Raw genomic sequence first — 13,950 nt, forward strand, 5'->3', positions numbered from 1 at the left:
ACTACGTACTCTGGAATATATTTATGTATACTTGATATTCCACTCTGAACTGTGAACCTTTTGGGAACAAGAGGAATTTTACCATAAAACTTAATATTCCTAGCTCAAGCTTGGGGGGGGGGTCAAATTTTTACATAAGAGTAATTTAACATAATATCACATGCTTTCTTTGAGTAGCTGTCCTCCTTTGGGGGTTCAGAAATCCTGAGTTTTCCTTCTAGTCCAATCCCACCCCACCCCCATCTCCATAGAACATTTTTCTTCACGGAACCAGAATACCACATTTGTAGTGCTAAGACTGAGTGAATGTCGCTGTCTTACGCTCTGCTCTAATATTACAGCTGATGAGGTACAGCTCTTAAGAAGGGTGCTTTGGTATCAATACATGGCTTAATTTTTTACTTAAGTAGAGCTTCCAATGGTTTCTTTGGAAACCTGGTGACCATGAGGAGAATGTTCAGTTGATGTACCGTGTTCACTGTAACACCTACGTGCCCTTTTGTTTTTCCTAAGAACCTTACTACTCCTCGTCTCGTTCTGGGTGGGGTTGACTTTCTGTTCATCTCCCCAGCCCTAGTAAGAGAGAGGATTTATATGTCAAGTTGGGCTAGAATTAATACCATGTTTTTGAAACTTCTCTCACTGTTTTCTAGGACTTTAAACAGTTTGAACCTAATGACTTTTATTTGAAAAACACTACATGGGAGGATGTAGGACTGTGGGACCCCTCGCTTACGAAGAACCAGGTAAGCGGCGCGGGAGGCTGCCCCAAGGCAGCGTTTCCCCTTTTCAGTTCTGGGCCTTTCATAGTGTTACATTATTTGTAGACAACCTAATGTGGAAAGTGTTAAAAATTTATTATTTCATACTTTCCTAAGAGATAGAGAAAAATAGGAAGAACTTTGGTCTAGTTTTTTTCATTGTCCTGAAACTATATGTAAGAGGAATAGCAAAGTTTGTTACTTAAAAGTTGTAACGCCCAATGTATACCAGAATTCCCCTCTCCTCCTCTCACCCTGCCAAAAGTATTCTGGTTCTTCTGATTCTCTAGTGTTCCGTCCAGTGTTCAGTTTATCTAGGGTATCCATCATTTTTCTGTGTTGCAGTCCTTGTTTTTTCTATAAAGGGGAAGTCAGGACTCTTTCTTCCATTTAGGTTTTCTTGCTCGTCTGTATCGTCACCCAGCCTCTGGGGGGTAGTCTGAGCCAGCACTCGGGCTGTGGGATAGGTGGCTCTGTAGGGTGGTAGAGGTGGGCAGCTTAACTGTTACTGATTGGAATTACAAACGGTATTAGGTAATCAAAGGCACCAGCAGTGCCGACAAATAGCAATAGGTGATGTTACAACAAAAGATAGAGGGCCACGGGCGATGTGTCTTCCCAGGGAGAAGTGATCATCAACTCAAACTGCACCATCATTTATTTCAGTGGTGATTGAATTCTGGATTGTTTATCTGTTCATCCGTTGGAACATACTTGGCAGGGAGTTAGTACTTTTAAATGCCACCTCAGAAATGTGATGTCATCTGGTTCTTTTCTTACTAATAACCCAGGAAAGGGTATTAACCAGCAGCCTTAAAATAGGAAAGCTTCCAGTAGGACACATCACTTAGTTAATTCAGTTTTACCAATACCAGAGAAGGAAAAGCACAGTACTTCATTTTGGTTGTAACCAGTGTCTGAAACAAGGTAGATTTTTTATAAGAAAAAAATGATCACCTCTCACCAAACTTGTGTTTCCTCTATCATGAAAGGACCAACTGCACAGATGTTGATGAACTGTTTCTGTAAGTTGCTCTTTGACACTAGTAAATTGTGCAGTGCTTGTTTTATTGGCTTTTTAATATCCTGCATTCCCCACATTCTGTAGGAATTTTTACTTAATTTCTTAATTTGAATCAGAGCAGCTGTCACTTCATTACTTCTTTTGAAACTGCTCTTGCTTGAGAAGAAGGAACAGCATGGCTTACAGAAGAAAGCTGACTTTTCAGATCAGTGGGGTTTTGATCTCAGTGAAATCCGAATACTACACTCTACTTAGATCAGAGGAGGAGAATGTTTGAAATTTTTGAAAATGTGCCCTTTTTTTTCTATGAAAATTTTTCCATGATGGAAAGGATCAAAGGTGTGTCTTTATGTTGTATGGCCTAATTGCACTAGAACACTTTGGGGCCTGAGTTTTAGTGTATAGTGAGTCTGGAACCTTCAGCAACTTAACAGCTGTACTTACAGAGTAATTGTAGTGATTTCGCTTAGCTTATTCTTTGTCCTTTCTAATTATAAAATGTTTATCTTGAAGCCATTTGTCTTTGGGTTTCTCTAAACCAGTGAGCAAATGTGACTGAATGTGACTGTTCTTTTCTAAAAACACTGAGGAAAAATTCTGAATGGAGTTTTTATTTGTAACACCAAAATAAGTGTTTATTAGTTTACAGCCGCGTTTTCGTCTGGGTTTGTATTAGGTTGGTACAAAAGTGATTGCGGTTTTTGTATTGTTGGCATTTACCTTTGCTGTTGGACTACACTTAAATAAATGTAGTTACGTTATACGTTTTAATGCACATGTCTCACTTTATGTTTTTTTGTGAATGACTTATTACTTGCTGTTTATATTTATTTTAGACTATGGAAAGGATGTTAGACAAAAAGCAAATTCAAGTGATTTTCTTATTCGTGTTCAAAATGGGTTGTAAAGCAGCGGAGTCAACTAGCAGTACAGTGCATTTGGCCCAGGAGCTGCTAACGAGCGTACGTGCACTGGTGGTTCAAGAAGTTTTGTGAAAGAGACGAGAGCCTTGGAGGAACGTAGTGATCACTCATCGGAAGTTGACAATGACCAGGAAGTTGACAATGACCGGGTGAGAGCCATCATCGAAGCTGATCTTCTTACTGCATGAGAAGTTGCCAAAGAGCTGAACATTGCCCATTCTACAGTTGTTCACGATTTGAAGCAAATTGGAAAAGTGAAAAAACTCGATAAGTGGGTGTCTCATGATAAGCTAACCGAAAATCAAAAAGTCGTTTTGAAGTGTCTTCTCTTATTCTGCGCAACAACAGTGAACCGTTTCTCTATCGGATTGTGACATGCAATAAGAAGTGGATTTTATATGACAGATGGTGACAACCAGCTCAGTGGTTGGACTGAGAGGAAGCTCCACAGCACTTCCCAAAGCCATGCTGGCACCGAAGAAGGAACGTGGTCACAGTCTGGTGGTCTGCTGCCTGTCTGATCCACTGTAGCTTTCTGAATCCTGACGAAATCATTACAAGAAGTACGCTCAGCAAATCGATGAGACGCACCAAAAACTCGACCACCTGCAGCCGGCACTGGTCTGCAGAAAGGGCCCGGTTCTCGGGCACAGCACCACCCGGCGCACGTGGCACAGCGGCACTCACAGGCTGCACATGCCGGAAGGTCCGCCTCGGCCGCCGTGTCCACCTGGACTCTTGCCAGCCAACTGCCACTTCCTCAGGCATCTTGACAGCTGTTTGCAGGGAAAACGCTTCCACAACCAGCAGGAGGCAGAAAACGCTTTCCAAGAGTTGGTTGACTCCTGAAGCACAGGTGTTTACCACGCTGCAGGAATAAACAAACTTACTTCTCATTGGCAAAAATGTGTTGATTGTCGTGGTTCCTATTTTGATTTATAAAAATATGTTTGAGCCTAGTTATAATGATTTAAAATTCAGTCCAAAACCGCAATTACCTTTGCACCAACCTAATGTTTTATAAATTATGCATTTTGCAGAAGGAAGTTTTACTCAGATCAATGCATTACAGTTTCAGTTCTAAAAATTGCATTGTCTCTTCAACACTATCTTGGGGAAAAAAATCTAGAACCTGTTAATGCTTATCTGAAGTGGCATTCTGATTCCAGTTTTTGTCTTTTCTTTAGGACTATCGGACAAAACCTTTTTGCTGCAGTGCTTGCCCATTTTCTTCAAAATTTTTCTCTGCCTACAAAAGTCATTTCCGGAATGTCCATAGTGAAGACTTTGAAAACAGGATTCTCCTTAATTGCCCCTACTGTACGTTCAATGCAGACAAAAAGACTTTGGAAACACACATTAAAATATTTCATGCTCCAAACGCCAGCGCACCAAGTAGCAGCCTCAGCACTTTCAAAGATAAAAGCAAGAGTGATGGCCTTAAACCCAAGCAGGCTGACAGTGTAGAGCAAGCGGTTTATTACTGTAAGAAGTGCACTTACCGAGATCCGCTTTATGAAATAGTTAGGAAGCACATTTACAGGGAACATTTTCAGCATGTGGCAGCACCTTACATAGCAAAGGCAGGAGAAAAATCACTCAATGGTGCAGTCCCCTTAGGCACAAATGCCCGGGAGGAAAGTAGTATTCACTGCAAGCGATGCCTTTTTATGCCAAAGTCTTACGAAGCTTTGGTACAACATGTCATTGAAGACCATGAACGCATAGGCTATCAGGTCACTGCCATGATTGGTCACACAAATGTGGTGGTTCCCCGATCCAAACCCCTGATGCTAATTGCTCCCAAACCTCAAGAGAAGAAGGGCATGGGACTCCAGTCAAGAATTGGTTCCCTCGCTTCTGGAAACGTACGGTCTTTGCCATCACAGCAGATGGTGAATCGACTCTCAATACCAAAGCCTAACGTAAATTCCACAGGTGTCAACATGATGTCCAATGTTCACCTGCAGCAGAACAACTATGGAGTCAAATCTGTAGGCCAGGGCTATGGCGTTGGTCAGTCAATGAGACTGGGGCTAGGTGGCAACGCACCGGTTTCCATCCCTCAACAGTCTCAGTCTGTGAAGCAGTTACTTCCAAGTGGAAATGGAAGATCTTACGGTCTTGGGTCAGAGCAGAGGACCCAGGCGCCAGCAAGATACTCACTGCAGTCTCCGAATGCCCCGTCTCTCTCTTCAGGCCAGTTAAAGTCTCCATCCCTCTCCCAGTCACAGGCATCCAGAGTATTAGGTCAGTCCAGCTCCAAGCCAACTGCAGCTGCCACTGGCCCTCCACCACCCAATACTTCCTCAACTCAGAAGTGGAAAATATGTACCATCTGTAATGAGCTGTTTCCTGAAAATGTATATAGCGTGCACTTCGAAAAAGAACATAAAGCTGAGAAAGTCCCAGCAGTAGCCAACTACATTATGAAAATACACAATTTCACTAGCAAATGCCTTTACTGTAATCGCTATTTGCCCACAGACACTCTGCTCAACCACATGCTAATTCATGGTCTGTCTTGTCCATATTGCCGGTCAACCTTCAATGACGTGGAAAAGATGGCGGCTCACATGCGCATGGTTCACGTGGACGAAGAGATGGGACCTAAAACAGATTCTACTCTGAGTTTTGATTTGACATTGCAGCAGGGTAGTCACACTAACATCCATCTCCTTGTAACCACGTATAACCTGAGGGATGCTCCTGCTGAGTCTGTTGCTTACCATGCCCAAAATAACCCACCCATCCCTCCAAAGCCACAGCCAAAAGTGCAGGAAAAGGCAGATATTCCTGTTAAAAGCTCACCTCAAGCTGCAGTGCCCTATAAAAAAGATGTCGGGAAAACCCTCTGCCCTCTTTGCTTTTCAATCCTGAAAGGACCCATATCTGACGCACTTGCACATCACTTACGAGAGAGGCACCAGGTGATTCAGACGGTTCACCCAGTGGAGAAAAAGCTCACCTACAAGTGCATCCACTGCCTTGGTGTGTATACCAGCAACATGACCGCCTCCACCATCACTCTGCATCTGGTTCACTGCAGGGGTGTGGGAAAGACCCAGAACGGCCAAGACAAGACAAATGCACCTTCGCGGCTTAACCAGTCCCCAGGCCTGGCACCTGTGAAGCGCACTTACGAGCAAATGGAGTTCCCCTTGCTGAAGAAGCGAAAGTTAGATGAAGATAGCGATTCACCTGGCTTCTTTGAAGAGAAGCCTGAGGAGCCTGTTGTTTTAGCTTTAGACCCTAAGGGTCATGAAGATGATTCTTATGAAGCCAGGAAAAGCTTCCTAACAAAATACTTCAACAAACAACCTTATCCCACCAGGAGAGAAATTGAGAAGCTGGCGGCAAGCTTATGGTTGTGGAAGAGTGACATTGCTTCCCATTTTAGTAACAAGAGGAAGAAGTGTGTCAGAGACTGTGAAAAGTACAAGCCTGGTGTGTTACTGGGCTTCAACATGAAAGAGCTAAACAAAGTTAAGCATGAGATGGATTTTGATGCTGAGTGGCTCTTTGAAAATCACGATGAGAAGGATTCCAGAGTCAATGCTAGTAAAACAGCAGACAAAAAGCTCAATCTTGGGAAGGAAGATGACAGTTCCTCAGACAGTTTTGAAAATTTGGAGGAAGAATCCAATGGAAGTGATAGCCCTTTTGACCCTGTTTTTGAAGTTGAGCCTAAAATCCCTAATGATAACCCAGAGGAACACATACCGAAGGTAATTTCTGAAGATGCTTTAGAATCTGAGAAGCTAGACCAAAAAGCGGAGGATGGTTCAAAATATGAAACTATTCATTTGACTGAGGAGCCAACCAAACTAATGCATGATGCCTCTGATAGTGAGGTTGACCAAGATGATGTTGTTGAGTGGAAAGATGGTGCTTCTCCATCTGAGAGCGGCCCTGGTTCCCAACAGGTGTCAGACTTTGAGGACAACACGTGTGAGATGAAAGCAGGAACCTGGTCCGATGAGTCTTCCCAGAGTGAAGACGCGAGGAGCAGTAAGCCAGCTGCCAAAAAAAAGGCTACCGTGCAAGGAGACAGAGAGCAGTTGAAGTGGAAGAATAGTTCCTATGGAAAAGTTGAAGGGTTTTGGTCCAAGGACCAGTCACAGTGGAAGAATGCCACTGAAAACGATGAGCGCTTATCCACCCCACAGATCGAGTGGCAGAACAGCACCATTGACAGTGAGGATGGGGAGCAGTTTGACAGCATGGCCGACGGGGTGGCCGACCCGATGCACGGCAGCTTGACGGGGGTCAAACTGAGCAGCCAGCAGGCTTAAGGGCCGGCCTCTCGGGCCTTGGTGACAAATGCTGCGGCCTGGAACTCTGTTCTCCTTTCAGTTAAGACTGCAAAGCTGTGTTCTAACTGGTACTGCCTTTCGAGTGCCGGGTCATCAGGCGGTGGGGACATGTGGCCACTCCAGTCCCAGTGGTCATTTCTAAGTCTGTGACACGTGATTGGCTGATCTTGGCTTTAGAACGCTCTGTGACAGACACAGTAACTAAATGTGAAAAACCAATAAGCTGGTGGCTCATGAACGCACATGAGAAAAAGCAGAGGTTTGTTTTATCTGCCGTCTCACCATTTCTTTCCCTCTGTAAAACAGTGTCTGGTTGGACGTCCTTGAGAAGCATTCTCCTGATTACAATGGTCGTGCAGGGCCAGCACACAAGCTACCAGTCCAGTGTGTACAGTAGACTTCGGGGAAATCAATTTTTTTCATGTATTCATTCTGAATAGTTGAAATGTATATTTGTACAGTCTTTTAGACCTATTCAAGTGAAGCTTACGATACTGTTACTGTGTACCCATCATAGACTCTTTTCTTTTTTAGTGTTGCCCTTGCTGTGTAATAAGCGCTGTATCTAGCTGACCTAGCAAAAGCCTGAAACTACGCTAGTGTGGACTTCGGGACAGACTTAGTTTTTGCACATAACCTTGTACAATCTCGCGACAGAGGCCAGCCACGTAAGATATATATCTGGACTCTCTTGTATTATAGAATTTTTCTTGTTCTGAATATCCTTGACATTACAGCTGACAAAAACAAAAACTGGTATTTCAGATGTTTTCTGAAATCTTTTAAGCTAAAAATCACATGCAAGAATTGACTTTGCAGCGACTAATTTTGACACCTTTTAGATCTGTATGGAAGTGTGTTGTGTTGAAGCAGCAGGCCAATGAGTGCTGCTTTTTGGATATTTAGTTTTATCTTTAGTTAAACACCACCCTGGTGTATTCATTTATACCATCTAATATATGACACACTGTTGTAGTATGTATAATTTTGTGATCTTTATTTCCCTTTGTATTCATTTTAAGCATCTAAATAAATTGCTGTATTGTGCTTAATGTAGATACTTACTTGCGTTATTACACCTCCAGTCCTCTGTGTCCGTCACGTCTTGTACCAGTTGATGCCTCATCAGAGAAGGAGGCACAGCCACCGAGGAAGCTTGTGGAAGACCAGGAATGGCATAAAGAACGCTTTCTCTCAAGGCTCTTGTTACACATTCTTTGGTTCGGTTTGGCTTTTGTCTGTTACCTTTTTAATCACTAAAATAAACATCCTTGAATTTTTTCAGGTCCCCTGTTGTTAAGGATCAGAACCTGCTTAGATATGTAAATGTCTCAGTGATAAAGGATGTAAACATAAATAAGCATTGATTTGCAAGCAGAATCTTACTACCCTGGTGTTCTTTCTTCTAAATGAAGTCCATGTTAGTTTTCACTTCATAATGGGAACAGTTGTACTAACCAGGCAACTACTCTTCTTTTAACTCTGGACCATCTTGCTATTAAGAGAAAGGCTTTGGAGAGCACATGTTCTGGGGGCTATCAAGATGCAGGAGCTGGTAGGGCGCGAGTGACCCCGTACCAAAGAACAGGGAGTTAGGAGGTGGCAGAAGTGGTCCAGTGTGTTTGGTGGCGGTAACATGACGGGATGGATGCTCTTTAGTCCATGCGGAGGCTGGTCAGTCACCTTTCAGGGACATTGGCCTAAAGAGTTCTGAAGTGGACTAGTTTCCATGATTTCTAAGACTCCAGAAAGTTCAGTTTAACGCTTTTGTTACCCGAGAGCAAAAGTTTGACCAGCCTCCCCCCAAAATGTAAAGCTGTGCCTCTCAGAACAATATAGGAGAAAGCACAAGAATGGACTAGAACCTTCAGGGTGTTTGGAGCTGGCACGGAGCTAATTTTTTTTTTTTTTTTGAGCTATTTTAAACTGTCACACAGATAGATTATAAATTCTGTGGACATCCAATATGCTGCAGATTACCTAATCAGAAAAGGTGGCGTTGAGAACATGTCTTACCTGCATTTAAGCCATCTCACATTTACTTTGAAATTACTCTGCCTAATAGGAAGAATTTAGCCTGGTCTTGTGAGTCCTACATGAAGTACTAGTGAGACTTGTGCAGTATAGGGGTTGAGGGTGGGGAGGTGTGCTCCGGGCTGGACATTTGAGCAGAGAGATGGGGACGCTTCTGTGCTGTGGTGGTGTGAGTGGGCCTTGTCAGCAGGGGGAAAAGAGTTTAGCCACCTAAGGACTGGAAATAAAGATTCCCCAGTAAAAACTGTTGGAGAAGTCCTGAAAGTGTCTCAATAAAAGCCATTTTAAAACAATGCCGTTGCTACTGTTTGCTTTTGGAATAATCTGGAAAGAAAAGCTGGCTTTCTGCCATCTTCTAATTAGAGAGGGTCTATAACTGTAGACTGAATAATCCTGTAGATTTTCTTTTGAACAAGGAAAAACAAAATTCCAGAGCACTTTTTGCCCTCTGTGGCCAGAAGTTCCAGACTCAAACTGAGTAAGCACTGTGGTTTCTCTCCCGTTTCAGCACGTAGAAGCATTTTCTTGTCCCATCTTTGGTTCCTTACCATTGATTAGTACGAGGGTCTTCAGCAAACAGCTCTTTGTTCCCTCTTAAATTCCAGGCAGAAAAGGAAATGCCCCTTCCTCCCCCTCCCAACCCCCATGGCTGTGTCTGTCTAGCCACTTGTAAAGATTCACACTTCTTCAAAAGGGAGCAAAAAGATTTGAAAATGATTTATATCAAAGATTGAGGAATGCCCCACCTGAAACACTTCTCTAGGGGCGATTCACCTTGCTTTTGCCAAATGAGTACCGCCATATAGACGGGTGTCTCCCTGCTCTGTGGACTAAATCTTAAGGTGGGGCTCCCAGATCATCTTGACACTACAGCTTGAGAGCCACTTAGCCTGAGTGATGGATCTGATTTTTACCAAGAGGTTAGGTAGAGCATGCTGAATCTGGATTCCACAGAGCAGCTGGTCAGCCTTCTGCCCCTCCCTTAGGCAATGGTCTTTTCAACCCATTTGACACTTATTTCTAACCCACCCAGTAGCTTATTGGCCTGGCACCAGTTGCAGGCATGTTTCACCAAAGTGTCATGTAGGAACATAACTCCTCAACCCCCAGAGGCCCAAAAATTAAGGCAAGAGACTGCTCTCACCAAACTGAAATGCATTCCGACATACCAGTCATTAAAGGGCCGCTTTGACGTGATCTAGAAAAAGACTGAGAGAAACCAGACAGGCAAGTTAAAAGATAAAAAGGTGTTTTCTACCAACTGCTACTGGGTTAGCTCAAAAATGGATCAAAACTTGCACAAAATGAAGATTATTTGGAAAAGTATTGGCAATTCTTTGCATCCTGCTACTTCCGTCAACAAACTCTCAAAAAACTAATATTCACTAGAACTTGAATCCTAGAGGGATTACGACTTGGTGGAGTTGTATTTAAAAATCTGCATGTAAGGCATAGCTGCAGATACCCTGAAAATCCTTGAGTCGTGTTTTCAAAGGGCTCCAGCTACAGGGATACAGGAGGGACGGGCCCCAGGATTTCCAGGACACATGCTCTGCACCGCGTAAATGAGGTGTTGCGGGTGTCTGTTTTTTTCAGCATATGTACAGCGCGCATCTGTGATGCAAACCAACCCCCAGGCTCGCAGCAGGACACCATCAGTACCCCCTAGAAAGGCGTAAAGGCATTCAAACCTAAACTGGTTGTTGCAAAGATCTGGCTGTACCTTTATTAATGTCTTCTTACTACCAAGTGAAACAAAATGGATATCCTGATAGCAGATTGTTCACCTGGAAGCTGATAAAGCAAGAGGCTAGAAATAAAGACCTTTTCCAAAGCACGCATGTGATCTGTCGCCATCAGGCCTGAAGCAGAAGGCAACAGCTGTGTAAGAGGGACAGCCATCTGGGAGTCAAAACTTTTAAGACCCCGCGTTGAGGATGGCAGGTGAAAAGATGCCTGCACGGCTGCATCTGCTGGGCTGGCTCTATTGGTATTGGCTTCCCCCGGGGGAGAGGACTCCAGAGGCTTAAATACAGAGTCCTCCAGGCCAGGGGTGAGATTCCACCTTTCCCAGGAGTTTGACACTGTTCATAAAATCGCCCCAAGCTCACCACACATCCTGAGCACATATTGACTCAACAAGAACTTTCCAAACATCACAGAAGTGTTTAGGACTAGTTGTAGGGCACTAGATGCCAAGATAATTTGAATCCTCAAAACAGTCCTGCCTCACACCCCCACCCCCTCAAAAAAAGTATTGTAAAAGGAGTGTTAGTTCCCAGGACATGATGCTTGAGCAAAGCCAATTTGTCCCAAGACTCCACCTGGCAGAGAGGAGATGCTTGTTTGGACCCAGGCTATCCGAGTCCACAGCCCCTGGATTTCCCAGCCACACCATCCAGCCCTGATTCTGGCTGAAGACTACCCTCTTGAGAAAGGCTTTCCCTGCTGTGAACGCAGAGACACGTGAGCCCCAGGTTTTAAACCAACACCTACTTTCCCCAGCACAGTGTCTCCCAAACGACTCATTCACACTGCCATCTTCGTCATTTTTGCCACATCTGCCTAACAGCTGCTTTACATACTTGGTATGTTTCAACTCTCCTTTTTAGAAGGGAAAATTATTTTTGCAAGAAAAGTCCAACCAGCGTGCTTTGCTATTAATGGTAGCACCCCTGAAAACAAGGCAAAACGTTAAGACTGAAACTGTGCCACCTGCCATCGCTTGCCGAGGGCTGTGAGCCCGAGACTTGCTTTGTTGGTTAAAAAGGAAAATCACAGGGATCCAGGGCAGACTAGCACCAAGATGAGACCTTTTCCTTGACCCAGGCAAGGCTGGAAAAATTGGATATGTCTCTGTGGACTCGTGTTACCTAACGCATGCCAGATGGCACCAAACCCATTTGTCAACAGATGGCTCCGGTTCAGTGTTTCCCAGGGAAGTCTCTGCCCATCAGTGAGTACCCAACTCTTCTTACCTGGTTTTAGACTCCTTTTTATGACATAGGACTCTCATTGGCAGTTATGGGAACTCCAACTCAGATTGGGCTTTTCACAAGGGAAAACACAAGCAGCCGTGGTGCCCAAAGAAGGCAGGCTGCTCAGCAATGCGGGCAGGGCCTCCGGGCCTCTTGTCTTCTGGTCCTGCCACCCACATGGTCACCTTCATTCTAAGCAGGCACCCTGGCGTTCCTGTTGCTTCCCATTCACCTGCCCTGAGAGAGGGCATCGCCTCCCTCGCTACTGAGCAAGGGTCCTGAACTTGGGGCCAATTGGACCATTCCAGAACCAGTTTCCATGCTGGTAGGCTTAAGATGGGCTTCCCTGGTGGCTCAGTGGTTAAAAAAAAAAAAGCCTGCCAGTGCAGGAGACTTGGGTTCAATCCATGGGAAGGAAAGAGCCCCTGGAAAAGGAAATGACCACCCACTCCAGTATTTCTGCCTGGGAAATCCCATAGCCAGAGGAGCCTGGCAGGCTGCAGTCCATGGGGTCGCAAGAGAGTCGGGCACTGCTTAGTGACTGCTGCTGCTAAGTCACTTTAGTCGTGTCCGACTCTGTGGGACCCCATAGATGGCAGCCCACCAGGCTCCCCTGTCCTTGGGATTCTCCAGGCAAGAACACTGGAGTGGGTTGCCATTTCCTTCTCCAATGCATGAAAGTGAAAAGTGAAACTGAAGTCGCTCAGTTGTGTCCGACTCTTCACAACCCCACGGACTGCAGCCTACCAGGCTCCTCCGTCCATGGGATTTTCCAGGCAAGAGTACTGGAGTGGGGTGCCGTTGCCTTCTCCGACTTAGTGACTAAACACCACCAAACAAGGCTTAGACCAGAACTACCTCGGTGAGTCACTGTGAGCTAGGTTCACCTGGATGGGCTTAGATCAGGCAGTACCCATCTCTGGAGCTGAGGCGGAATCGGTTCAACTCAAGCCAGAAACCAACTCAAACCCAATTACACTCGGGAGGCTGTGAAACGGATATTGAGGTCTCGACACTCTTCAAAGGAAACCTTGAGATTTTTCTTAACTGCTCTTCTTGGAAAACATGTCCCAGAACCGGCTGCGTCTCCAAATCACCTGGGGAGTTTTAACACTTAGAGATCCTGAGGACCCTCCCCCAGAGATTCTGATGTAGTTGGTCACAGGCTATGGCCCAGCTGACTTCAAAGGACAAGTAAGCCGGAGAACCACCATTCTTTTTTTTCTTCGGTCGTGCCTTCTGGCATGTGGGATCTTAGTCCCCGACCAGGGATCAAACTTGTGTCCCCCTGCAGTGGAAGTGCAAAATCCTAACCGCTGGACCACCAGGGAAGTCCCTTTTTTAAATTATTTTAAATTTTTTCCCACCATTCTAAAGACACAAGTGAATGATGCTACAGCATGAACCTTCCGCAGTTCATCTCTTTGCTACCAGTGGTCTCCTGGGTAAGACCACTGATTTTATTTCTCTCCATTCAACAAACATACCCTCGCCGGACAGCCTGAGAACCCCCGTCTCTACACCCAGAGGTGCAGTTTGTGTGCAGAAAACAGCACGTGTGCAGCTGATGGCCCGATGTCTCCACAGTTCCCTGGGAGCCATGAGGAGACCGTGGGTGTACACAGGGCACCCTTACTGCAGGAGAGGTCACTGCTGCAGCCACCCCAGCCCTGGTGCCCACAAGAAAAGCACGGACTTCATCATCCAGGGTGCTCCTCCAGGTCTCCTATGCCCGCTCCTCGGGCACATCTCCCCCTGGAAGAGCCTTGCTGATGAAACACTGACCGTTAGCATGTATGATGGTGCTACTCCCTGGATGACCCCATGAGGAAGTCCTTCCGGTTGAGGGGCCGACCTCCAGCATTCAGGCTTGGCTGGACTTGGTGCCTTGAGGGAATCTTGCCATTCTCCTGA

General features: G+C 45.2%; 1 protein-coding gene across 5 annotated transcripts in view; it reads left to right on the plus strand.

Moving 5' to 3' along the window:
• ADNP (activity dependent neuroprotector homeobox) overlaps window positions 1-9,351 on the plus strand; it is a 31,052-nt gene extending 21,701 nt beyond the window's left edge. For all 5 annotated transcript variants that reach the window (XM_027558268.1, XM_027558265.1, XM_027558266.1 and 2 more), the window contains 2 exons: window positions 654-746; window positions 3,896-9,351. In XM_027558268.1, coding sequence (XP_027414069.1) covers window positions 654-746; window positions 3,896-7,003 — 3,201 coding nt within the window. In that variant the 3' untranslated portion in view covers window positions 7,004-9,351. The remainder of the gene's footprint in view (window positions 1-653; window positions 747-3,895) is intronic.
• The last annotated feature ends 4,599 nt before the right edge of the window (window positions 9,352-13,950 follow it).

The sequence above is a fragment of the Bos indicus x Bos taurus genome, chromosome 13 (assembly GCF_003369695.1).
Source record: "Bos indicus x Bos taurus breed Angus x Brahman F1 hybrid chromosome 13, Bos_hybrid_MaternalHap_v2.0, whole genome shotgun sequence".
Classification (NCBI taxonomy): Eukaryota; Metazoa; Chordata; class Mammalia; order Artiodactyla; family Bovidae; genus Bos; species Bos indicus x Bos taurus.